General features: G+C 31.4%; 1 protein-coding gene across 1 annotated transcript; it reads left to right on the top strand.

The window, feature by feature from the left end:
* The first annotated feature begins 2,057 nt into the window (after positions 1-2,057).
* Positions 2,058-16,946, top strand: LOC124367899 (putative phospholipase B-like 2). The gene is made up of 10 exons (XM_046825096.1): positions 2,058-2,344; positions 2,513-2,757; positions 4,829-5,075; positions 5,999-6,090; positions 6,781-6,933; positions 8,404-8,608; positions 12,872-13,011; positions 13,786-13,962; positions 15,129-15,299; positions 16,431-16,946. Exons 2-10 carry the CDS (start codon positions 2,573-2,575, stop codon positions 16,684-16,686), a joined length of 1,626 nt encoding a protein of 541 aa, XP_046681052.1. The 5' UTR covers positions 2,058-2,344; positions 2,513-2,572; the 3' UTR covers positions 16,687-16,946.
* The last annotated feature ends 8,837 nt before the right edge of the window (positions 16,947-25,783 follow it).

The raw sequence follows: 25,783 nt of genomic DNA, 5'->3' as shown, positions 1-25,783 counted from the left end.
GAGTGGAATACCTAAACTTTAAAAAAAAGGCTAAGCAAGATAAAATCTTTAAACTCGAAGTTAACTCTGAAAGATTTTTATGAAGAGGTTCTTGTTCAAATTTTAAAACCACCTTGACGCTTTGCATTTAAACTCAATGTAACAAACCTTGTTTTTTAGAATTTTCTGGTAGGTGTTTTACAATTGTATGTTCCTATGACAGAATCTATTGTAATTTGCGTGATTTGAACCTTTCTGAACTGAATTGCAATTGTCACCATCAATTTATTATAATTAAACTATTTCTGTCTCTCTCCAAGCCACGCTTAGTTATTACCACATTACCATTGATGTATTGTGCAACAGCTATAAAATTATTATCAACAACTAATCCTATTAATTAACAAGTTCAAGTGGGCTACTTCATTTCGTCTCATGCCACGTAATGAATTCCTAACTAGTGTTCTTCATAATTATGCACATCAGTTGTGCAAGAATCAAGAATTGTTCAATGCAGTTTATCGAAAATTGTGCAATATAAGATAAATATACAAGTTTTCAATATTTTTGTTGTTGTAACAGTACAAATTTAAAATAAAACATTATGCATATACTAACTATAAGTTGTGTTATATTTATAAGATTAAACAACAAAGCTATTTTTTTTAATAAAATGACATTAAACATTTTTAATAAAGAATAACACAAGTATCAAAATATATTACAATTCAATTAATCATTATGTGCATATAATGTTTTCTTTATAAGACATTTTTTACTTCCTTCCTTGATATATTACAGAGTAAATATTGTTGATATTCCAACAATTTTGGAATACAGACAAAATATCTGTTTTGAAACGAACACTCATAAGAAGGCTTATGTAAAAATGTCTGGCCATACATACACGAGTGTCTAAGAATTATCACAAATCAACCATGCCTGACCAAATATGATTTATAAGTTTACCTGGTAAATAGCTAAAATAGTAGCTTCCTTAGTTTTTTTTTTTTTTTTTTTTTTTTTTTTTTTTTTTTTTTTTTTTTTTTTTTTTTACCTTATGATTAAATGGTTTGCTATAGCAATTCTTCCATTTGATTCTTGAAGAAAGTTTTACTAGGTTGAATTTTATTGTAGGGTACAAAGCAATCAAAACTGTGATATAGAAGCAATGCGCATAACTAGTTTTCATGAAAATAAGCACACAAATTAAGAAAAATGTTGGAAACATAATGCTAAATATAGAAAATAAATTTAAAGTCTTGTTTCATTCTCTTTACAAAAATTAATTATTTAAAATATTGATTACACAATTTAACTATGGCGATTACTACAATAAATTAACACAGTTATTTAAAGGAACATTGCAAAGTTTAGTTTATAAATATGTAATTTCAAAAAAGTTTTGAAAGGAAATGAAGTTTAATTTGAATCTCGTATGAAAATGCAGCTGAAACTTTGTGTAATTCAAAGGAAGTACCAGTCTAAACCCTTCAGAACCATCTGAAAATATGTGCCACATCTTCACACCATTTATTCAAGTTTATTACTGGGTAACAATATTTTGACTTTCTCTAAATTTGTGAATAACTCCCTCATGCATGTTTGAGCAGAATAATGAATAAAGAGACGATATAAAGTGTTCTAATCACATGAGAGCTTTAAGAGCTATAAGAATTTAATATCAAAACTATTCCAAGTTACCTTCAAATACTTTTATTCTTACAAATAAGCCGCTTAAATTTGTCCAACTTTTACACAGTTAAAATCAAGCTGGTATTTTTTGCTGTGAATACATCCTCTATTTTGTAAGGCTTTTAAAGTTTTATTTTAACTAAATTATACTTAATTTTATTGTTTTTAAACACAAAATTCTTGGTGTTTTATCATTGTTTTTAAAATAATGATAATGATAACGACAGTGGGGCAATGAAAATATTTCATTTAAAATCAGCTGGAATAGAGAACTGGTTTATAAATCAGCTGTTGACTGCTTTACTCCAAGGTCAGTTCAAGTTCAATGCCCAGAGCAGTTGGTGGTGACTGGTGAGGCCTGCATTGGTTATATAGTAGTGTTGGTATTGACACAGGCCAAACTGCAACATAATCATACCAATTTGTTTTGTTTATATAATAAATACTGTTAACTACTCATTTGAGGGAATAAATTATCATTGTTTTAGGTTATTTATCATTTAACTGATTAGAGTAACAAACAGGTTTTAAATTCCCATTAGTTTCACACTTTTCCTTCTAATTTAACTGACCAGTTTTCCTCATGAAATAACTGTGAATTGATACCTTTGAGTTCTTACAAATTGATTGGTGTCCTACAATTCTCTCTTTTTTTATTTGTTATTATTCTGTAAGTTTACAGTTTTAGCTTTTCTATATTCTGTAACCTCATTTGTTTAAATCAGTCTTGTTTTACCCATTTGAACATATTTACAATACATAGGTATATTAGCAAAAACATTTTTTAATGTGTTTTAGTGTGGTTTAATTTAGGACTTATATGAATTATTTCTTACAGGATGTTTGTGTAAAAAGGAGTTGAGTTGTAGCAACTTATTGACGTAGAGGATTTGCTATCATGTATTTCCTCAATTTTCTGTCTTTAATCCTACTATTGGTGGTTAAATCACAATGTGTGAACATAAACGGAACTGACTATCGGATCGATTACGTTTCTGAAAATGGAACATCCACGAAGATAATCTATAAAAATGATTCGTGGGTAGCAAAAAGTGTCTATAACTACACATATTTGACAATTGGGTAAGTATCCATATATATTTTTAAAGTATCCAGTACTATGGTATTTCATAATAATTTGCCTTATTGTATTTTAAAATGCACACTGAATTAATTTTGCATCAGAAGAATAAATTAAAGTTTTCTAAATAGTAATCTTGTTTTATCTTATTAGATCTATTAATGGCTAAGCGTTATTGAAGCTTATTATGTAAGAGGATGGAAAATCTTCATTTCTGTCTGCCTACTGTCCGCACGATATCTTGAAATCAAACTGACTTATAGACTTGAAATTTTGCATGCCCATAGCCTCAGCGAAGCCCATTACCCAACATTCCATTTGGCGTAACCCTACCTTGTTTTTATTATATAACATGTTGCTAGTTTTTAAGAAATGAGTTTACCCATACCCTTCCATTAGTTTTTTAAAACTTTTTTAGATTCTGGGATTTAAAACATGAATTTTTTTTGTATATTAGAGGTATATTTACTGATAGCAGGATTAATTTGTGAGTAATTTTATTGAAATCATATTTAACTCAGTGGTAATATTTGTTATTAGTACAATATTATTTATTAATAGTATCAATACGCATTCATAGTCATTATAAGTTGACATCTTGCAGAGACTGCTGTATGCTTACTAGACATTCTATTGTTACTAGGAACTCTATTGATACTGTATGTAGTAAAGTTATACAAAGACATAATCACCATATTTGAAAAACACTAATTCAGGTTCACATTACCACACTGGTCAATTCTAATAAGCCAGTGCAGTCTGTAGTCTAGGAGCCGAGATATAATTTGCACTGCATTAATATTCTGTACAACCTGGTTTTTCTCGAAATTAACAGAGGAATTTTTCCTAACAAAGAAATTAATCATCAACATGCTACTTTTGGTGAAGGTCGAAATAAGGAGGGTTTCAAAAGGGTTAAAGTTACAAAACATTAATTTTATTTCTTAGATAATTCATAGTTTATCTAGCTTGATACACTTACAAAACTGATTGTACGGCACTTATATAATAGTTACAATACCAATACCGTCTTATAGTTAGATTGACAGTCACCACTACCAGGTACTGTTATGGTTGGCTGATCCTGATTTATGATTTATAAACATTTCTTATAATTGATTTAAGTGTATCAAGCTAGGAAAAATATAATCTAAGAAATAAAATTATTGTTTCATCATTTTAATCCTTTTTATACCCTTCCACTACTTTCTTAGGTTAAATTTCTTTATCGATTTCAAGAAATACAAGGTTGTAAGCCTATACAATGCAAACAGGCTTGCAGCTCCTGGGACATTTATTTAGAGGGCTTCTACTCGCTAGGGATATGATCCCAGGGGTCCTGTTACAGTAAATTAGGAGTTAGATTTGGAAGGAGTACAAATAATCAAAGGAATAGGTTAACCAACAGTTGGTTAATTTTTCTGATATATTAAAACGATAAAATATATGAAAAACAAACCCTCCCTCACCTCTAGGATGTACCCAGCTCAATTACCGTACTTCCAAATTAATAGAAATAATTCAGAAATTAATGAATTTTTAGTGAAATAAGTAAAAAAAATAATTCACAGTATTTGGTTTTTTGGCATTTTTATTAAGTTTTTGACAAATAAAGATTGTCTATTGTCTAACTGAGATACAAGTACATGAATGTAAACTGTAAACTTTGTTATTAAAAAAAAACTATTGTATCTGTTTTTAACTTTGTTTTTTATTTATAAATGTGTTTAAGCGGTAATTTTAATTTTTTTTAATTTTAAGCGTTAGTGTTGAAGGTCTTTTGTCACACTGTTGATACTTAATTGTTTTTTTCTTCCCGTTTGTGTGTTTATATTTAATAATTTGTGTATTTTACTTGATCACTTTTTAATTTTTAACTCTAGAATAATGTCTATCTCCAGATCACAAATACATGAACCACTTAAAGGAAAATAATTATTGTGTTGCAATATAGTTTTTATTTATAGTACATGTTTACTATGTTCACGACAATGTCTATTGTACACTTGTGTATTTAATGACAATAAAGCTTCTTGATTCTTGCACTACAGTTGATTTTTGTACATTTTTTAGATGGGATTCACTTGACTTGGAGACAAGTCCTGACGCAGAGGATGAAGAACAAGCGTTCCTCGCAGGTTACCTAGAGGGTACTGAGACCCACCTGGCCATCTATGACCACTACAACAACATTCTCAAGTCTGCCTGTGACAATGAGACTGAACTGTGTGAGCAGGTCAACCGTTTCCTGGACTCTAATACGGAGTGGGTTAAAGAAATGGTGGCAAAACATGCTGCCAGTGATGTTTACTGGAGGCAGGTAAAAACGTGTTGTCAAATTATAGTATCCATTAGACTTTAAGTTAACATAATCTGCGTAACATTTATGGATTCAAAGTTTTGCAGTCCCCACAGTCTTGAAATATTGCAAAAATTGAAATCTTGATATATTTCTATCTCGCTGTGGAGAAACACCTTCAATCATCGTATACTAAACAAAAACTGGCAGAGCCAGCTGTGTTCACCTCCTTATAAAGGTAGGCGGAGAGGGCAGTGCTGTACTGTGAACAGCTGAAGCTCAACCAATCAGCAATCAATATGATCATCAGTGATCAACATACTACTTTATCACAGGCTGCCAACGGTTTGGTAGCCTATTGCTGCCTTGTTTGTTGATGTTATTTTCTTTCTTGATTATTTCTGTTTCCTTCCTTAAACCTGGATAATAGTGTGAATGTTTTAAATACAATTTTAGTTTGGTTGCTTGTGAAAAGAGTTATCTGTTTGGTGTTCTGTATGTTGACGGCCGGTTCACATTAAATATGAAATGACTACTGTGCCTTAAATGACAGGACACGTAGACATTTATATTATTTAGTTTTCAAATTTATTTCTCTTTTAAAGCATGGCAATGTCAACAGCGTATATTATCACAATACTCCTCCTTGATGTAGTTTTAAAGTGAAATGTTAAAAGAGTAAACAGCACTGGGTCAAATAGTGAGCGTTATGGTACTCACTTATATCTTCTCTTCCTGAAAGCATAATCTCTTCTATACCTAATCTCTTGTTCAGAATTCTGGGCTGTTTCAAGTGTTTCATGCTAATTATAAAATTCTAACCTTTCTTTAAATCCGACCATCCTAATTATCTTCTCGTTAAATAAAATGACTCCTCTTAATTTCCCTCTTTCAGTTTCCCCCAGTTAATTAAGGTATACGTAATGCAAATTTTATAATTTCAGGTGCAATTATTCTACACTCAATTGGATGGCATTACTACTGGTTACAACAGTATTACGAAAGATGAAGAAAAACTTTCCCTGAGAGATTTTATGTGAGTATTAAAAATCCGGAAAGTGCCGTGATAGACTAAAAGGCGGTTTTAAGTTGTTTCCTAAATCTAACATTTCTGTAAAACTGGTCATCTATATGTATAATATATGTTTTTATTTGTTAAAAAGTAAGCACTAATTTTAAGACCCAACACAAGATTCTGTGAAGCATTATTAAAGAATCATTGCAGTTTGAAAAACCCAGAATCATAGTAAAATAAAAACTCAACTAGCTATTGTAACAATACTGCTTACATGTTTAGGTAAGATCACTTTATCAGTATGCCAAGATTATATGTCCTTGTGCAGTCACAATACTATTTATTCAGGCCATTTTAGATAATATAGAAATAAATTTCAAAAATGTGTCAATCAGTATCCTTTGAGTATATATTATGTTTATTATTTATACTTGAGCTTTTCTTGATAATTTTATGATTTTTACCAAACTTTTGTTTTTCAGCAACTGAATCTGAATTGTTAATGATTAGTATAAAAGTGTCACCTGCAGAAAGTTTTTCATTCTTTTCAGCTTACTTGAACATTATGGAGTCCACAGCAAAGCGTTTAACTTTTGAGTAATATTTGATTATTTTTGGTGACCATTCCTTAATTTATATTGGTTACCATATAAATTTCTGTAGATAGTATCATTATAAATCTTTTAAACAAAACTTAATTGAACTTTTTAGGTGGATGAATTTTGACTGGGACATCAGAGACCTGAAGTCTGCTTTGAAGAAGGAATCCGACAGAGCCCTGAAAGGGGAAGGCCGCTGTTCAGCTCTGATCAAACTGCTCCGATCCAAGTCTGATCTGATAATCGCTCACAATACATGGACGGGGTAAGCTTTTGTTCCACATAGGCCTTTACTGAAAGATAAATCTCGGGCTCTATTATTCAAAATAGAAGTCATAGTGGAGCGATACCATTTTGATTGGTTGCCCACTGCCTGTTTACTTTCCTCATTATCTTGTCTCAGAGTGGTTTTATATGTTAACACAACTTACTATAACAGAATTTATTTATATCACATACTGCTTTATACAAAATCTAACTTACATAATTTAACCACCAGACAGAATATACACAGCTATAACACTTGTAACAAAGAAAACATTGATGTTCCCAGTCACAGACTTAGTACAACAGCAAATTCTGTACAAATAAATTCAATTAGATTTTTTAACAAACTTTCACTTTCAGCAAGAACCAGTCCTTTGAGCAAATTTAAAGAATAATTGTGTATGATTAGTTAGTAGAGAATCCTTTTTATTCAATGCAAGAGTTTATGGATAGAAAATGTACATATGAATATGACATGAATATGATGTAGCCTATCATAGATATGTGATTATGCATTACCCTCACAGCTAAAAATATTGTTTTAGGATGCATTACATAATTCCTGCACTAAGTCAGATATCTTCCTAGAATATAGTTGTCATGACAATAAAGTTTTTGTCTGGAAAAAAGCAATAAGAACCATTAAAGATTTTGATGATTGGTAATCATGTCTGCCAGTCTTTAAACAATTAAAAATTATGATTCTGTCTTGTTTTTACATATATTACTGTTTACTAGATGTTAAGGAATACCCCTTCAAAATGATAAATTTAGAGAGGTGTATGTACATGCATATAAAACTAGGAGTAAATATATGTTAGATTTATCATGGAGCTAGACTCCATAAAACAAAAACATTGTTACATGTATGTAAAAATTAAATTATTTTATAAATTGCCAGAAAGTGCATGGCTTGTAAATATAAATAATTTAAATAAGTTGTTAATGGTTTTTTTTTAGAAAAAGAAAAAGCATTCTACTCCATAAACAAATATTTTGTCTGCAATATTAGTTTATTTTTTTTATTTTTAGTTGTTATGTTGTACTTAAATATAATAAACTAATGTTACTAATTTTGAAGTTTTACTGTTGTAAATGTATTTCTTATTATTTATAATGCTTTATTGTTCACTATTTGTAAGTGTTTAATTTGTTATGTTTCTTGTTATTTATTAATCCTTATGAGTTTTAACTTAATATAATAACCATTACTTTCAAAGTCTGTCCAGAATTTTTATAACACTGTACTGTACTTTGACAAAGTCTATTGTAACGGTTTTGTTATTTAAAGACAAATAAAGAAATCTTGAATCTACCTCCAAAAATTGAGATTATATACCACAACTCAAAAGTGAAACAATATGTAGTATAGTATAACTGGGCATATTTATTTAGGTAATTATTGTTTTTGTTATCTCGAAGATTGCTTCTTTCGACGATTTTATAAATATAGTTTTAATGTTTCCAGATACGAGACCATGTTACGGATAATGAAGCGGTACACTCTACCGTACAAACAGGTGGCTGGAACTGCAATGAGTTTCCCGAGTTATCCAGGAGTAATGTTGTCCATGGATGACTTGTATATCATCAACTCGGGTTTGGTAGTCCAGGAGACTACTAACGATAACAACAACGCTTCGCTCTGGTCCTATATCCAGCCAACCGGCCAGGTCATTGTAATACAACAATATATACTACATAAATGTTAACACTCTCTATCCTACATAAAGATTTCAGTCAGGATATTTACACTTCCTTGATGAAGTGTGTTTCATCAAGCACAAACAGCTTTGCTTTGGCCTTGGGCTAGAATTGTTAAAAGTCTGGTAGTCAATCAGGATATTTACACTTCCTTGATGAAGTGTGTTTCATCAAGCACAAACAGCTTTGATTTGGCCTTGGGTTGGAATTGTTAAAAGTCTGGTTAGTCAATCAGGATATTTACACTTTCTTGATGAAGTGTGTTTCATCAAGCACAAACAGCTTTGCTTTGGCCTTGGGCTAGGAATTGTTAAAAGTCTGGTAGTCAATCAGGATATTTACACTTTCTTGAAGAAGTGCGATTCATCAAGCACAAACAGCTTTGATTTGGTCTTGGGTTGGAATTGTTAAAAGTTGGTTAGTCAATCAGGATATTTACACTTTCTTGATGAAGTGTGTTTCATCAAGCACAAACAGCTTTGCTTTGGCCTTGGGCTAGAATTGTTAAAAGTCTGGTAGTCAATCAGGATATTTACACTTCCTTCATGAAGTGTGTTTCATCAAGCACAAACAGCTTTGCTTTGGTCTTGGGCTGGAATTGTTAAAAGTCTGGTAGTAAATCAGGATATTTACACTTTCTTGATGAAGTGTGTTTCATCAAGCACAAACAGCTTTGCTTTGGCCTTGGGCTGGAATTGTTAAAAGTCTGGTAGTCAATCAGGATATTTACACTTTCTTGATGAAGTGTGTTTCATCAAGCACAAACAGCTTTGCTTTGGCCTTGGGCTAGAATTGTTAAAAGTCTGGTAGTCAATCAGGATATTTACACTTCCTTGAAGAAGTGCGATTCATCAAGCACAAACAGCTTTGATTTGGTCTTGGGTTGGAATTGTTAAAAGTTGGTTAGTCAATCAGGATATTTACACTTTCTTGATGAAGTGTGTTTCATCAAGCACAAACAGCTTTGCTTTGGCCTTGGGCTAGAATTGTTAAAAGTCTGGTAGTCAATCAGGATATTTACACTTCCTTGAAGAAGTGCGATTCATCAAGCACAAACAGCTTTGATTTGGTCTTGGGCTGGAATTGTTAAAAGTTGGTTAGTCAATCAGGATATTTACACTTTCTTGATGAAGTGTGTTTCATCAAGCACAAACAGCTTTGCTTTGGCCTTGGGCTAGAATTGTTAAAAGTCTGGTAGTCAATCAGGATATTTACACTTCCTTCATGAAGTGTGTTTTCATCAAGCACAAACAGCTTTGCTTTGGTCTTGGGCTGGAATTGTTAAAAGTCTGGTAGTAAATCAGGATATTTACACTTTCTTGATGAAGTGTGTTTCATCAAGCACAAACAGCTTTGCTTTGGCCTTGGGCTGGAATTGTTAAAAGTCTGGTAGTCAATCAGGATATTTACACTTTCTTGATGAAGTGTGTTTCATCAAGCACAAACAGCTTTGCTTTGGCCTTGGGCTAGAATTGTTAAAAGTCTGGTAGTCAATCAGGATATTTACACTTCCTTGAAGAAGTGCGATTCATCAAGCACAAACAGCTTTGATTTGGTCTTGGGTTGGAATTGTTAAAAGTTGGTTAGTCAATACAGTCTAAAAACAAGGTATGAGCAGTATAAGAATTTTTTCGTTTCAACAATTTTGTCGGTAATTCTGAATTGCTAAATATCGCTACAGTTCTTTAAAAATAAACTGTCAATTTTGATCAATTATGATGGTTTTAAACAATTTTTCCATGTTGATTCTTGAAGGTAACCTTTTTTTGTTAGTCCTCAATATTCTGTACTTGTTTAAAGCTGACTAGTACACAAACTAAAGTATTATTTAGGTAAAACATTTTGCCACAACTATGTCAAAATAGGAGACATGGTCATAATATTTATATCAGACTAAAATAATAAGTAACATCAACACTGGCTATTGCTATTGGAATTTTGCTTATCAAGACTATCTAGGGTAGTCTCCCTTATCAGTTGGGATAATGCCAACAATAGGCTATTAGTAGTAAACTAATCACTTTGTTGTTTGAGGAAAATACTTTCTATTTGTCTCTCCAGACATCAACTGTAGTTGTCTACTTCCTTATTAATTCTATTTGGAAATGATTTGCTAGTAATAATAGTGGAAAAATATAAACTGAAAAGTGATATGACAAGACTTACCAAAGTAATCTACCAAAAGGTTGCTGGTCTATTTAATGTTTGACTTCAGAACAGACCACCCATATGTGATTACTTGTAGATAAATATTTATGGTTTTTATTTACATAATTACTTTATTTTAAAATTAGATGCACATTCTGTATTTGTATTCACCAGGCATCCCACAAATTTTCCACAATGTTAAAAAATATTTTATAATTAGAGAGCCTGCAATAAAACTTGATGATTATATTTTATTATTAAGAAATTTTCAGATGTAAATTTATTTACAGCAAATATTCTGCTAGCACTAAATAATTAGCAGGTATTTCTGCTACTTACTTTTGGAGCATTAAATAACTAATAAGGTGTCTGTATGTACCAGGTAGTCTGCTTAAATTATATGGGGAAACAACTATGACAGTGATTCTGATCCAGACCTCAATATATGCTTACAAACATAGAATCTACCAATGCAACAACGGTGGTCATAGAATAAAACACAATTCATTCTGTACCAAATCACACATGAGTGATTCAGTTTAACCACCAATGTCTTCATCAACCATTATATTTTTCAGTTCCTATCATTAGTATTGCATCAGTTGGTTACATGTGTGGTAGAACAAAGCAATTAAAATTGCAAGGAAATGGTACAAAGCAGTCTAGCCTTCCAGGCATAATATTATTTTAGTAAAGTTAGATCTTGCACAGGTTAGGTGAATATACAGTATAGCTATTCCAAATCCCAAACTGTTGTACTAAAATACTGTCTAAATTACTTTCTTTAGTGGAACGAAATAGACAGACCCCAAAGGATATGTGTGAATGGATGTAAGCAAAATGTATCTGTCTTAAGGTTTTGATGTTGCAGAGGAATGCCATTTTCTTCAATGCGTAAATTTTTGTTAAAACTTTGTTTATATGCTCATCCCAACTCAGATGTTGATCTATTTTCAGCCCAAGAAAGCCTGTGCAACTTATTTTTTATAGCTTTATGAATTTCAAATGATCATTAGGTCCTGAATCCTTTTATTACGTAGGGTTTTGAACAAGACCAAATCTGTTTTCTCCAGATTTAGTTTTAAATTATGACTTTTCAAAATTTGCTTATAATTTTAGTTCAATATGAAGAAGTATTTAATTACGTTCTGGTGTATTTGTTGTTATTTTTAGATTATAGTCGTCAGCATATAGACAGAGCTTGCTGTTATTTTTACATGTTAATGCATTTTTTTATATCTTTCAAGTAACATAAAAAAGAAAAGGTCCCAATATTGATCCTTGTGGTACACCAAACTTTACAGATAGAGGATATTTTAATCGCTTTTTACAGCCTGGTATTCTATAAAAGAATTACCCCGATTACACTGGGGACTGTTCGTAAAATCAGCTGTTTTACATTGGTTCACAAAATTTTAAAAGATATCAACTATTTTTCAATTTTTATAACAATTCGAATGGTACTTTTTCTAACAAAACGTATAAGTGATACGCTTACACAAACCAGGAGTGCTAAACATGTCACAGTATCAGCTGCCGTTTTTTCAGTTTTTGAGTTGTTGGCTATTCGCTGAGAACCTCAATCTGGACCATGCCTTGACACAGTAAATCTGCACTAAATTATTATTCGATTTAAATAGTTTTGGTATCATTAGATTTGTGATAAAAGCTTCTAAAAACTACTATTCTTGTAATACTTGAGAAAAATGCTGGTTTTTAAGATATTCAGTTTAAAAGTTTTAATGGCCGCCATTTTGAAAATATTAAAGATAATTTCATGATTATTTTTCAGTAACTGGCCTTGCTATTATAAATATTTGAACCAAATTTGGTATTATTTTAATTTATTAGTGTTTGAGATATTAATTTTTTTATAAAAAAACACATACAGACAGATAAGAAATTACGTATACGGAAATACGTATAAATGTTCATATGGTGAAATATGTTTGTCTTGACCTAAGCAAATAAAGTGGTATACCTTTGTCCAGAGAGTTATGGGACACTCCATATATATGTATACATTTATACATTGAGTTGTATCCAAACATATCTAACTAGAGTCCTCTTTGACGTATTTGCAGGTGATGGAAGTGGTTCGACTAACCGTGGCCAACCGTTTGGCTAGCGGAGGTCGCAGCTGGACGAAGATATTTTCTCAATACAACAGCGGGACGTTTAACAATCAGTGGATGATTGTTGACATGAAAAAATTCTCACCTGGGTAAGAATGCTCTCCTTGATAATTTGTCTTTTATTAACAGGAATCATCAGTTTTGTAGTGCTTCACTGGATTGTTGAGTAATAAATATTAACCAATAAGCAGTTATTTTTGCTGAAGTTTCTTTGTGGATAAAAAGATTAATCCGTTTTTGTAAGAAACACAGATGTATCAAAGGTACCGACATAATGTGACAAATTGTTTACCAAACTGACTATAACTCTCTCCCGGCTATTGAGAACGTCTTCTATTCAGTGCATGCAACCTTTCTGCTGTACTGAGTGCATTGCATAAACTAGCCCTTTAACCTTTTTAGTGGAAAATTTGCTGCCCTTTGTCCTTATGACTCCAAAATCAATAGAGATCTTCCTTAGACCAAGAGGAACCTACGTGATGAGTCACATGTTTCCAGCACCTTTCTATCAATAGTTATTACACAGACGGAAAACCAAACATACAGCACAATTTTACCATTTAAGAAGAACCTACGGGATTCTTAATAAAATTAATTAAGTGATATCTTTTGGGTAACTCCTTGAAGTCAAAGTATGGAATCTGACCTTACCTTTCATAATGGATTCAGAATTCCAAAATAATCAAAACTCATGGAAGTTATCCATGAAAACCACTGAAATAAAATAAGTAAGTGCCATTCCTAACCCTTCAGACTCCCTTTTAGGACATCCTGTATCTTCAAGGAGTATTTTTCGAAGTACTCCTAGAAGAATAGAGTAACATTTTAATATGAATGAATCTGAGACAAATGTACGACAACAGATCGGTGAAGCCAGAGTTGCTGTGGGTTCTAGAGCAGATGCCAGGGTTTATCCGTAGAGAAGACCAGACCGACGTTTTGACTAGTCAGAGTTACTGGGCCAGCTACAACATCCCCTTCTACCCTGATGTTTACAACATGAGCGGCACACCTGCTCTAGCAGACAAGTACGGTGACTAGTAAGTATTCTGACGATCTTAGCCAAGTTGTGATGTTCAATAGTTTGACAAACTGTATTAATAGAAATTTGATTCCTTAGAGAAGAATATTTTTAAAATTTCAGCATAAGATTTATGAATCTGAATCCTTCTAGCAAAAAATCAACAATTAAATTTAAATTCTAAGACACCCAGTCACCATTACAACACTAGAGCAAAAAAACGAGATTATTCCGAACCATAAGTTGAAGTTTTTTGAAAAAAAAACCTACATACATGGGGAATAAATTTTTAAAATACATCCCACAAAACATAAAAACTGAAAGTGGCCCTAAGTTCAAAAAAAATCTAAAAGAGTACCTGATCAACAAAGCCCTCTATTCCATTGAGGAACTATCCACCTCTCTTTATAGTTTCCAAGATGCTTGCAATTAAGTACTAGCTGTACTTAACATTGTAAATATTATTTAGATAGTATCTAGAACTTTGACACTATTCATTGTATCACATGTGCATAAAAATGAATAAAGAATTTTGAATTGAATTGAATTTAATTGAACTATTTTATCAACCTTTTACACTTTCAGTTTTTCCAGTTATGATTCTTGACTATTGAAAAAAAATTATTTGTGAGGCTTTTATATGCCAAAGGAATTTTAATTTGTACAGTTGTAAAGATCCTTTTTTTAATGGTCCAATCCCTTTGCAAAAATGTATTTTTAACCTCCCGGGAATCTAACATAGACAAATAAGTTACAGAGTTGGAACATAACCCCTAGAATAAGGCAAGATGAAGGTTAATAGTATGTAAAAATGAAGTTTTAATTTTGTACTATATGAAGAAGTCTGAGAAAATTTTAGCTTCTTGATTGTACCAGGCAGTATTCTCACTATAGAAAATACTACTTTACAAAGAATCATACGTTAGTATCCGTTCCCTGAAGAGAATTTAATCCACACAAAAATTACTTAGTGAATCGATGCAGAAGATATTTGTCCTTTAATTCAAATCAGATTTATTAATTTTGAACATTTTTGGATTAATCAATTCCAGTCTTTTTGTATTTGAGAATAAAATTTATTGCAAAAAGCTTCTGAAATAGGCAGATTCATGGAAAACTTACATTTGTTAATAATTTATAAAATCTCTAAAACAAATCTAATTATTTTTCAATTTAATGTTTTAGCTTCACCCACGACAAGTGTCCGAGGGCTCTGCTCTTCAAGAGGGACCATGAGAAGGTGTTAAATGTTCAAACGATGATTCAGCTGATGCGATCCAACGACTTTCAAAACGATCCTTTGTCTCACTGCAACTGCAGTCCACCCTATAATGCTTATTTTGCTCTAGCAGCAAGGTAAAACGACAGTTTGTTCATTTAAACTTTCACAAATTATAATTTATTGTTTTAATTTTTGGTTTTTCTTAAGAGGGCTTATAGCTCAAGCTGTTAGTCACGCATCCGAGGCTACGATTTTGAGTTTCTTATGGAAAAATGTATACTGAATATAAACTATAAACCATTAGTGTTAATAGATAATCATATTTTAAAACAACACATTACGATTTAAGACACTAAAATTCAAGTTTCTTTAGTGAAAGAAGAATAATGAATTAAAACAAATTCATATTTATGACATATTTTTAAACTAGTCTCTCAGGGACACGTCCATCAGGTAACTTTCGTACCCTCTTAAGTACACCTACCTCTCCAAGTCCTCACATACATTCTTCTACAACTCTAAGAATTCAAGAAAAATCAGCCAACAAAAATTACTTGATTTATGTGATAATTATCCTTCCTTGGTTCATATAATTTATCTCGCTACCATTATCCCTTATTTAACCTAAAGAATAAGTCTTGTGTTTTAAAATGCATTAAGTTATTTTTTCACCTATTGATTTTTTTTCGACTCGGCCGTATAGCAATTATCAGGTGGAGCATAACAATGTCCTTAATTTTGAGGATGTTATATTTCATGAAGTAAAATTTCTCTAGGAGCATTTTTTGATAAGTCGTAAGGATTAACTAAAGGAGAGTAATTGCAATTGCAAGAAAAAAAAATATACATCCTTCCTTAAGGAGCAATTTGTACTATATGGTACTTCTTACCATCTCTGTAAATAATGAAATTATCTGGGATGAAAGAAACTGAAGATGTAAAATATTACAGTCATGGTTTAGATACAGTATTGGAGTTAGACATTTATTCAAATTCCTGCTTGCTAGACATGGACTGATGATTTCTCCTTTGTTAACCACCTCCCAGAATCCTCAACTTATTTAGGGCCATTTTGATGCATGCTTAAACCCTCTTTTGTCATCCTCAATTTCCCACTGTATTTCTCTGAATGTCTAAGTAATTTTCTTCAATTCTTTGACTATTTTCCAACATATTTCTTGTTTCCAGCAGTATCTGTCTCTACCAACATGCACACATGAAAATATCTTAAAGTAATTCTTGAATAACACTTTTTCTGTTGACAGAGGAGATCTAAACCTGGCGAACGGCACATATCCCTTTGATGCTTTGGGCCATCGTTCTTTTGGAGCTACTGATGCCAAAGTAACCAACTACCGACTGTCCCAGAACCTGAGTATGTGGGCTGTCAGTGGTCCCACCACCGGGTCTCAGCTCCCACCTTTCCAATGGAGCACTTCTGACTTCAACCATATTCTCTCTCATCGCGGACACCCCGACTTGTTCGACTTTCAACCTGTTCTGTTCTCCTGGTCATCTTAACCCTTTATGCTGAAAAGCCAGCAGCACTGGCCACACCAAGGTTGCAGACAGCTCACTTTAGTTTAGCCGTAGTTTGTCCTTGCAACTTGTATGGCCAGTACAGATGGCCGCGCTACTTTCGTTGACAGCTCGGCAGCCATATTTGTTGTTTTCCTCCCCAGGTCAGAATTTTTTTTCAATATCCTCCGAGTTATTTTCATATTAATTTAAATACTTAAAGTAGAAATAAAAAATAGTTTAAAATTTATTTTTAATGAATATTTCTAATACAAAGATAAACACACATTAGGGAAATTTAACTCTTATACATATATTGTTAACAAAGATATGTAAATAAAATTTTATAAAGTAGACTTTTACAGTTATTTTATACTCAGACATGAACTATTTTACATTGTCTCAGTCTTTACATTTTTTTTACAAAATAAAACTTTTAAAAATACCTGTTTGTAGTCAAGAATAGTTAGCACACGTCTTCTAGTAAAATTTTCTGGGTTTCTATCCCTTCTATCATTTCAGTGTATAGGCCCACTACGCGTCATTCGTCTTATTTGCACAGTCAGTGTTTAGAGAAGAATTATAGGCTAATTTAAAATTTACTGCTTTACTTAAAAATTACTTTAAAATAAAGCTGCTCGATAAGTTTCAGAACTCACCATTCATTATAAAACAAAGAGAATATTAGAAAATAACTGCTATGTTTAGTGGTCAGTGGTGCTGGCCTTACGAGCTATGGACGTATTATATCTTGGCCAATACAGCTGGACATACGAGCTGAGATAACATTACAGACAAAAATTAATCCGCGCTTCCGAAAAAATGGTGGCGGCCATACGAGCTCCAAGGACAAATTATAAATACTGCCTTCGAGTGCATAGGGTTAACAGTAGAGTGACTTATCTCCTATAATTTGCACACCTATTTTTTAATTTCAGGTTAGCTGAATGTTTAACTCACAGTTTTGGCTCAGTAACAACTGGACAGTAGAAAAAGAGTAACATGTTTGTATCTCAGACAATAGTTTTTACATGGGCGGAATACTTATTGAGAGGCCTGTTGACAGGAGAAGAGCAGGAGTTTACACTTGTCGAATTTGAGACAGCACTTTAGCCCGCCTACAAGTAGAAAGACTTGCTGTATATCATCAAAATCTGTAATTGAAGTACAAATAATTGAATATTTTTATTTTATTTTATCGCAATGTAAATAACATTGTAAAATGAAAATCAATCAATCAATCATCTTTATTTACAGTAACATTGAGAAACGTATTGGCGTCAAAAATATTATAAAATCAGTACAAATAATTAAGAATATGTGAGTACAAATTACAATGTTGAAATTATTTCTCTTTACTGATGTGTAGCGTCAAAGAATTCTTTCAATGAATAGAGCGGTCTTGTCTTGAGCCAGTTGTGAAGTCCTGTTGTTAGTAGTTTCCCTCTAAGTGTTTTTAAAGATGTGGGTAGAGCATTGTATAACTTGCATCCGATGTAACTTGGTTTTCTTTGGAACTGGTCTGTGCGATGAGATGGAAGGGAAAAGTCAGTGTCATGTCAAACAACACAAACATGTCAATGTTAGAACCTACAGCTTATAAGCATTTATAAGATACCTAATTTGTATTAAACCATCAGTTTTATTACAATTTTGTTTGCAACAAGTATATAAAAAGAGGAAGGATTTTATGTTGTTCTTGGGCTGTCCATAAAAAACATAATAACTTCTCACAACAAGAAATCAAAATATTACAATTTTTATTTATTGTTTATTAATTAAAAAATTAGGAAAAATCTCTTCTTTCATTTGATTTTATTAATTACAGTTGTTTTAATGCAACCAAGCAGGTGAAATCTCGTTATTATATTGAATCTCCTCTTTTATTAGAATTGAAATAGAAGCACTTTTCATTCAATAAATTGATTTCGTTATTAAAAAAAACTGACATCAACATGGGATATGCCACATATCTGGATTATGCATTCTGGTTTGTTTATGCAAAAACACAAACATGTTAGTATCATTGACACAGATCTTAGGTTAAGAAATGGGAAATCATTTAAATTCAATATTTGATTACCTCTCATTTAAAGTATTCTCTTATGTGATATGTACACTTTTTATTCCATTTTTAAAAGTACATGAATAACAAAAATGTTTAAAATCTCAATTAGCACACACAGGGTTTGTGAACCAAAGGTTTACTTTTGGAAATATATTAGAGGCATTTATTTGTGCTATTTATTTTTCCGCATTTGACCTTAGATATATAGGATTGAGTTGGTCTAATTAGATTAAAAAACTCAAACCCTATAAAGTACTGCAGTTTAAAAATGTGGAGTGAATACCTTGAATAAAAAACATATTATTTCAGTCTTCTATTTTGTATCCTGTACCATATACGTAGATAATAGAAGTTGTTTAAAAACATGCATCTGAACATGTATAATAAATATTTGTTTAAATTTTGTGCGTGTCTGTGTAATGTTTTTATATAAACCCATTTTTTCACTCTAATTTATATGAATAAGTACTGAGTCAATCTGTATACAAAATGGCTCAAAAATGAATTTCTTGTGAACTATCTCAATCATCAAATAGTAGCAGAAAATAATTCTTAGCATAATATCTTAGAAAATAAATTTGACATACAAATTTAATTGATATATCAACAATTTTTTATGGGAGAAATGCTAATTTACCATCTCTACATGTCTTTACAGTTGGAGACTGTTAAATAACACTTTCACCACTAAAATTCCCATCGGAACAGTCATAATTCATTTTAAGATCCTTCTCTTTATTTAAGTTCTAAAAATACTCCCATTATGTTCCATCAGATTGAGAAACAACCTCTGTTACTTTTTCTTCTGACTTCCTGGTTTTCAACACTCTCTCTATTGCGGAATTCAGAGAGTCTGCTGATGGCTATCATGAGCTTTTTTTTTTTTTGTTGTCTTCGGACAAGAAGTTTATAAATTGCACTTAGTCCTGTAAGAACCTTTTGCACTGCTTCCAGAGTGACAGGGTATTCAGGATGGGTAAGGTTAGGGAGTAGGGGCCGCCTCCTATCGAGGTCCATGAGGAAGAATTAGAGCACAAATATCAAAGTCATGTTCCCTCGGAAGAAAGAGAGGCCAGCCCTAAACCAGCCTCTCCAGTCAAAGCAGGCAGGGGGTGGCACACCCTTGTTGAGACTAGCAAGAACCTCTGAAGTTAGGGAATAAACCCCACCAACTCCAACAGTCATCTCCCACAGTAGACTAGACGTATCGAATTGCCCTTGAACCCCAGAAACTCGACATTTGTGGTTAGTGATGTGCCACTCCTGGACATCCATAAGGTTGCCCCAGATTTAAGTGACACATCGGTTTTTGCTGTGTCCAGTTGTAGGTTCAAACCAGCCAGACACGATCGCTGCTGGCTAATTCTTGGTTTGTACTTGCAAGTCAACTTAAGTGAGCAACGATCTCTTGTCTTTTCCTTCCGATCCTGCTATCAAGGCCCATATACTAACCTTGGGCAATACTGGAACTCTATGAACCACCTATAGTGAAGCAATCTAGAGTTTTGTCTCATAAGAACAATGTTAAACTTCAAACAATTTTAGTCCATTATTTTTGGTCATAGAATTGGTATGAGATATCCTATTTTAAAGTCATAATCATCAGTTTGAAAGACATTTCATGTTATAAGCTAGAGCTAAGTATTAATTTTTATTATCTTTATATATATTTCTTGTGTTCGTGTGTATATGACTGAACTCCTTCTAAACGACTGGACTGAATTTGACAAAATTTTGTGTGCGTGTTGAAGGGGATTTGAGAATGGTTTAGATTCACAATTTGGTCCTCTGGAAAATGTTCTTTTTTAGTTAATTTTTAATTTCTAAGTAGTTGTTTATTTTGGAATGTATCACATTAGATCCAGCAGACTGCACTACAACACGTAATACAAAGTGAACTGATGTTTAACAGTTGTTATTACTTTCAGCTGAAGTTCATCAAAGAGGCAGAAACATTTTGTTTACATTTAAAATTTAGAAAATTATTGTTGTTAAGTGCTTGATCAGTAGTGTAACACAGATTGCATAGACAAAGTCATTGGCTAATTTTCAATTTAGATTTTACCATTGATAAAAAACTATCTAATGCAATGAAAATACAATAAAACGCTGTTTTAAAAAATCACTTCATAGTACAAAGCCGTGAATGTTTGCACATAAGGTAATCGAATTTAGTTAGATCGAATGTAAATGAAAAGAACCAAAAGAAGACGTTTTATGTTCGAAATTGGTTTTCGTTGATACATTTTCTTGATCGGAGCACAAGACAAACTCCACAATAATAGTGAACATATCTTAGACAGAAAATTAATTTTAACAGATTGAATTTGATTCTTTATAACCTAATTAGTTTATCGAGATTCAACCATATAAATTAATTGCACTGAATAACTTACCAATACCTAGCAAAAACCACGAGAGATAGAGGCAGGAAATATCGTACACAGCTTCTTAATGCGCCCAAGAGGCTTACGAAGGAATGACTATTACTTTTTGTATTATTAATATATTATTTTTGTATTAATATATTATATTATATAATGTAATTATTACTTTTTGTAATAATATGTGACTCTATTACTATTCTTTAAGAATATGTCAATAAAGAAACTTGTCTATTGTCTTATTGTCTATCAATTATCACAGGAGTGTTTAGAATGTGATAGAAAAAGACTACGTGATTATTGTGTACTGTTTTTCAACAAGAAATTGCGTGCGAAGAAGCAGGCAACTGCTAGTAAGTATATACTTTTAGTAGTTAAATTAATGATGAAGTAAAAATAAGTTTGAGATTCTTTACAGAATTATCAGTAAAAATATAGAATAAATAAAAAGCGTTTGGATTTGTATTATAAATATCTTTAAAGCGAGGTAGCTCACATAATTCTATAAAGTTGTAAAGTGTTTCAAGTTCAATATTGTTCTTAAGGGACTCCAATCAAGATGGCCACTAGTACAGTCAGATCAAGCTGATAACATTAAATTTTTCACCTAAGTATGTCACTAATAACTTAAGTAAACTAAGGAAGATGAATTTTTCTCAACTCAATAATTAACAATAAATGTTCAAATTCCACTTTCGAAGTATCTGTCTTTGTGAAATTAGATTGAAAATGTTGTTAATCATAAACAAGACTTGTGTTCTAAAAAATTGTTAAAGTTTTAAAATCATGTAAATTTTTCCTTCAACAGTCTAAGCTACAAAATGCCTTGATCTCTTAAAAACTGCGTTACTAAGTGATTCATTCTTTAAAATGTATTACAAAATAATGTTTCCAAATGAAAATAAATGTTCGAACTTTTCAATAATTTCATATTTACCAATGAAGTGTAAATGTATAATCGACATACATAAGTTATATTAGACATTTTATACTTTTTGGTAAATAATGTATATAAATATAAACAACAGTGGTGCCAATATAAAGCCCTGAGGTACCCCTAAGCTAATAGTTACATATTTCTTAAGTGCAATCCCGTTTTCCAGTCAAGTTTTGTCTACTGTTGTTAAGATGTGATTCTAAGTTGTAATAATTATGTTATTCTTTTGAATTTATTGCACAAGAGGTTTCTCAAATGAAAACAACTGTCTGAACTTGGAAGTTTTGTAATACATTTAACAAAGCCATTTTGTTTGAGTTTCGCTGGTCAGTAACATATAAAACTATTAAGTAAGGACGATTTGCACTTAATTAAAAAGAATTCATAACGAAAACGTCCTTTAATAAAAACACAAACAAAACAACTCAAGCCAGTATTTGTTTTGCACGTGCTTGGATATTACATCAGGAAATTGACAATAATTTTAATTTTTTATGGTAATTTGAAAAAAATATTCAGTCATGTCTTGCTATTTGGAATTAAGTACGGATATTAATTAAATTTCTAGATACTGGGGTTAACAGTATTTACTGGACACCACTGATGATGATCTAAAACCAAATTTACAATAACTCTGATAATGTAGATTGTTATCTATAGTTGCTAGAGCACCCAGTTCAATAAGTGTTATCCAAGACATGGCTACATAAAATTTTTTACTAAAGAGCAAGCTGTAATGGCAGACATCTAGATTGTAGCCTTATAAGGACAATGTAAAAACCACAAACACCTTTATATCTTCATTTTTGACCTCAGAGCTGTGGGAGAAATTTCCATTTTAATCACATAAATATCACAAATCATATATCAATAAGGACAATGTAAAACCACAAACACCTTTATATCTTCATTTTTGACCGCAGAGCTGTGGAAACACATCAGTAGAACAGCAAAGAAAGTTTTTTTGTGTGGCAAAAAGGTGTTGAGGATTATTAAGAGCATTCCTGTTAGAGTATCGAATGAAGCAGTTTTCAAAGAATTAAATGTTATGACCTTACCTTGACAGTAAATATTTAGTTCTCTAATGCAGGTAAATGAAAAATTAAGTATTTATCAATAAGGGGAGATGTACAAAGTTATACCAGTTTTCAAAGAATTAAATGTTATGACCTTACCTTGACAGTAAATATTTAGTTCTCTAATGCAGGTAAATGAAAAATTAAGTATTTATCAATAAGGGGAGATGTACAAAGTTATACCAGTTTTCAAAGAATTAAATGTTATGACCTTACCTTGACAGTAAATATTTAGTTCTCTAATGCAGATAAATGAAAAATTAAGTATTTATCAATAAGGGGAGATGTACAAAGTTATACCAGTTTTCAAAGAATTAAATGTTATGACCTTACCTTGACAGTAAATATTTAGTTCTCTAATGCAGGTAAATGAAAAATTAAGTATTTATCAATAAGGGGAGATGTACAAAGTTATACCAGTTTTCAAAGAATTAAATGTTATGACCTTACCTTGACAGTAAATATTTAGTTCTCTAATGCAGGTAAATGAAAAATTAAGTATTTATCAATAAGGGGAGATGTACAAAGTTATACCAGTTTTCAAAGAATGAAATGTTATGACCTTGCCTTGACAGTAAATATTTAGTTCTCTAATGCAGGTAAATGAAAAATTAAGTATTTATCAATAAGGGGAGATGTACAAAGTTATACCAGTTTTCAAAGAATTAAATGTTATGACCTTGCCTTGACAGTAAATATTTAGTTCTCTAATGCAGGTAAATGAAAAAATTAAGTATTTATCAATAAGGGGAGATGTACAAAGTTACACCAGTTTTCAAAGAATTAAATGTTATGACCTTACCTTGACAGTAAATATTTAGTTCTCTAATGCAGGTAAATGAAAAATTAAGTATTTATCAATAAGGGGAGATGTACAAAGTTATACCAGTTTTCAAAGAATTAAATGTTATGACCTTACCTTGACAGTAAATATTTAGTTCTCTAATGCAGGTAAATGAAAAATTAAGTATTTATCAATAAGGGGAGATGTACAAAGTTATACCAGTTTTCAAAGAATGAAATGTTATGACCTTGCCTTGACAGTAAATATTTAGTTCTCTAATGCAGGTAAATGAAAAATTAAGTATTTATCAATAAGGGGAGATGTACAAAGTTATACCAGTTTTCAAAGAATTAAATGTTATGACCTTGCCTTGACAGTAAATATTTAGTTCTCTAATGCAGGTAAATGAAAAATTAAGTATTTATCAATAAGGGGAGATGTACATAGTTATACCACAAGAAATAAGGGCAATCTTAACCCCATAAGTATTAGATTAGAGTTAACAAAAGAAGGCATACACTTATATCAAGTTAAAACTTTTTAATAAATTACTTAAAAGGCATGAACAGTTAACTTAAACAATTTTAAAAATGTATTGAGTAACTGGCTGAAGAAAAATTCTGTTTATTCTGTAGATCAGTATACAGTATGTCCAGTGATGTTCATGATATAAGCTTTGAAATTATTTTATTAACACATTTTAAAATAAATAGTATAGCTGTAGATTTGTGATGTGAGATTTTAAATTGGGACAGTGGCCTATTATTTGTTCATTATTGTTATTGTTACGATACATTATGTTGATTTTTAATCGTTTTTATTATACATAACGTTATAATAAATCTTAATGCATTCATGTGATTTTTATGGGTAGCCAAACATAGTTAATTTAAAGATTTAAATTTTAGTTTGTAATGGTTTAGGACTATTTATTTCAATTGCGTACATTGTATATTTAAAGACTAATAAGTGAATCTTTAAACCTTGGACAACCCATATATTTACAAACCTCTCACTACACACACACACACACACGCACGCACACACACGTGCACGCGCGTATGTGTCATTGGAGATACAGAAAGTTTGACTAAGAAAAGAACTCTTTCAAGAAGTTTGAATACTGCAGGAACCTAGTTTTTATTTAATATGATTCTGGATACCCCTGTTAATATAACTAGGAAAGCCTCTAAAGTTAAAAAATAATTTTATATTAAATAATTTTGGTGTACTGTTTGTGCACCACACAATTTCTAAAAGTTTCTGAGTGATCATTATATTTAAACTGAATTGCTCATAAATATTAAAATGTAATGAGTTTAAAATCAAATTTTGTTAAGCACTGTTTTGTTGTTTAAATATTGCAAACCATTATAGTGCAAGCCAAATTAGGGGTCATGCTGTTATTAAATTAATAAAATTTGTATAATTTTTTCTTAAACTAATTTTAATGTTATTTACCATTAAACATAATGGTAATTAAAGAAATGTTCTTTCATTAAGCAAAATAGAAACCTTTTTCATTTTCTATATTACCAATTGAAGCTCTCATTTCTCAACCACCCAAGTTTTATACATTGATTATTTTTTTAATTCTTGGTATACTATAAAATAATTATTATTGTGTTCTAGGTACTGTAATAAATTATTTACTTTAATACTAATTTTTAATATGCAAAATTTTATAAAAATGCCAACCTGCTTGTTTGCTGTAAGGTTTTTCATGGTTGAGGAATAAATTATGTTATTATGGATATTAAATCAATAATATCATCTGTTAGAACAGGATGAGTCAAATCAGTTGTCAGATCATGTCATTTAATCTGTGTTGGCACTTCAAGGTTAGGTTGT

This window comes from Homalodisca vitripennis, chromosome 8, assembly GCF_021130785.1.
Source record: "Homalodisca vitripennis isolate AUS2020 chromosome 8, UT_GWSS_2.1, whole genome shotgun sequence".
NCBI classification, from domain to species: Eukaryota; Metazoa; Arthropoda; class Insecta; order Hemiptera; family Cicadellidae; genus Homalodisca; species Homalodisca vitripennis.
This window is presented reverse-complemented; position numbering and strand designations above follow the sequence as displayed.

What these genes read in the sequence shown, in the direction of transcription:
- LOC124367899 (XM_046825096.1), top strand. Translation starts at nt 2,573, where the DNA reads ATGTATTTCCTCAATTTTCTGTCTTTAATCCTACTATTGGTGGTTAAA. An exon ending in CTTTCCCTGAGAGATTTTAT is followed by an intron (nt 6,091 to 6,780) that starts GTGAGTATTAAA and finishes TGAACTTTTTAG; the next exon opens with GTGGATGAATTTTGACTGGG. An exon ending in TATTTTGCTCTAGCAGCAAG is followed by an intron (nt 15,300 to 16,430) that starts GTAAAACGACAG and finishes TTCTGTTGACAG; the next exon opens with AGGAGATCTAAACCTGGCGA.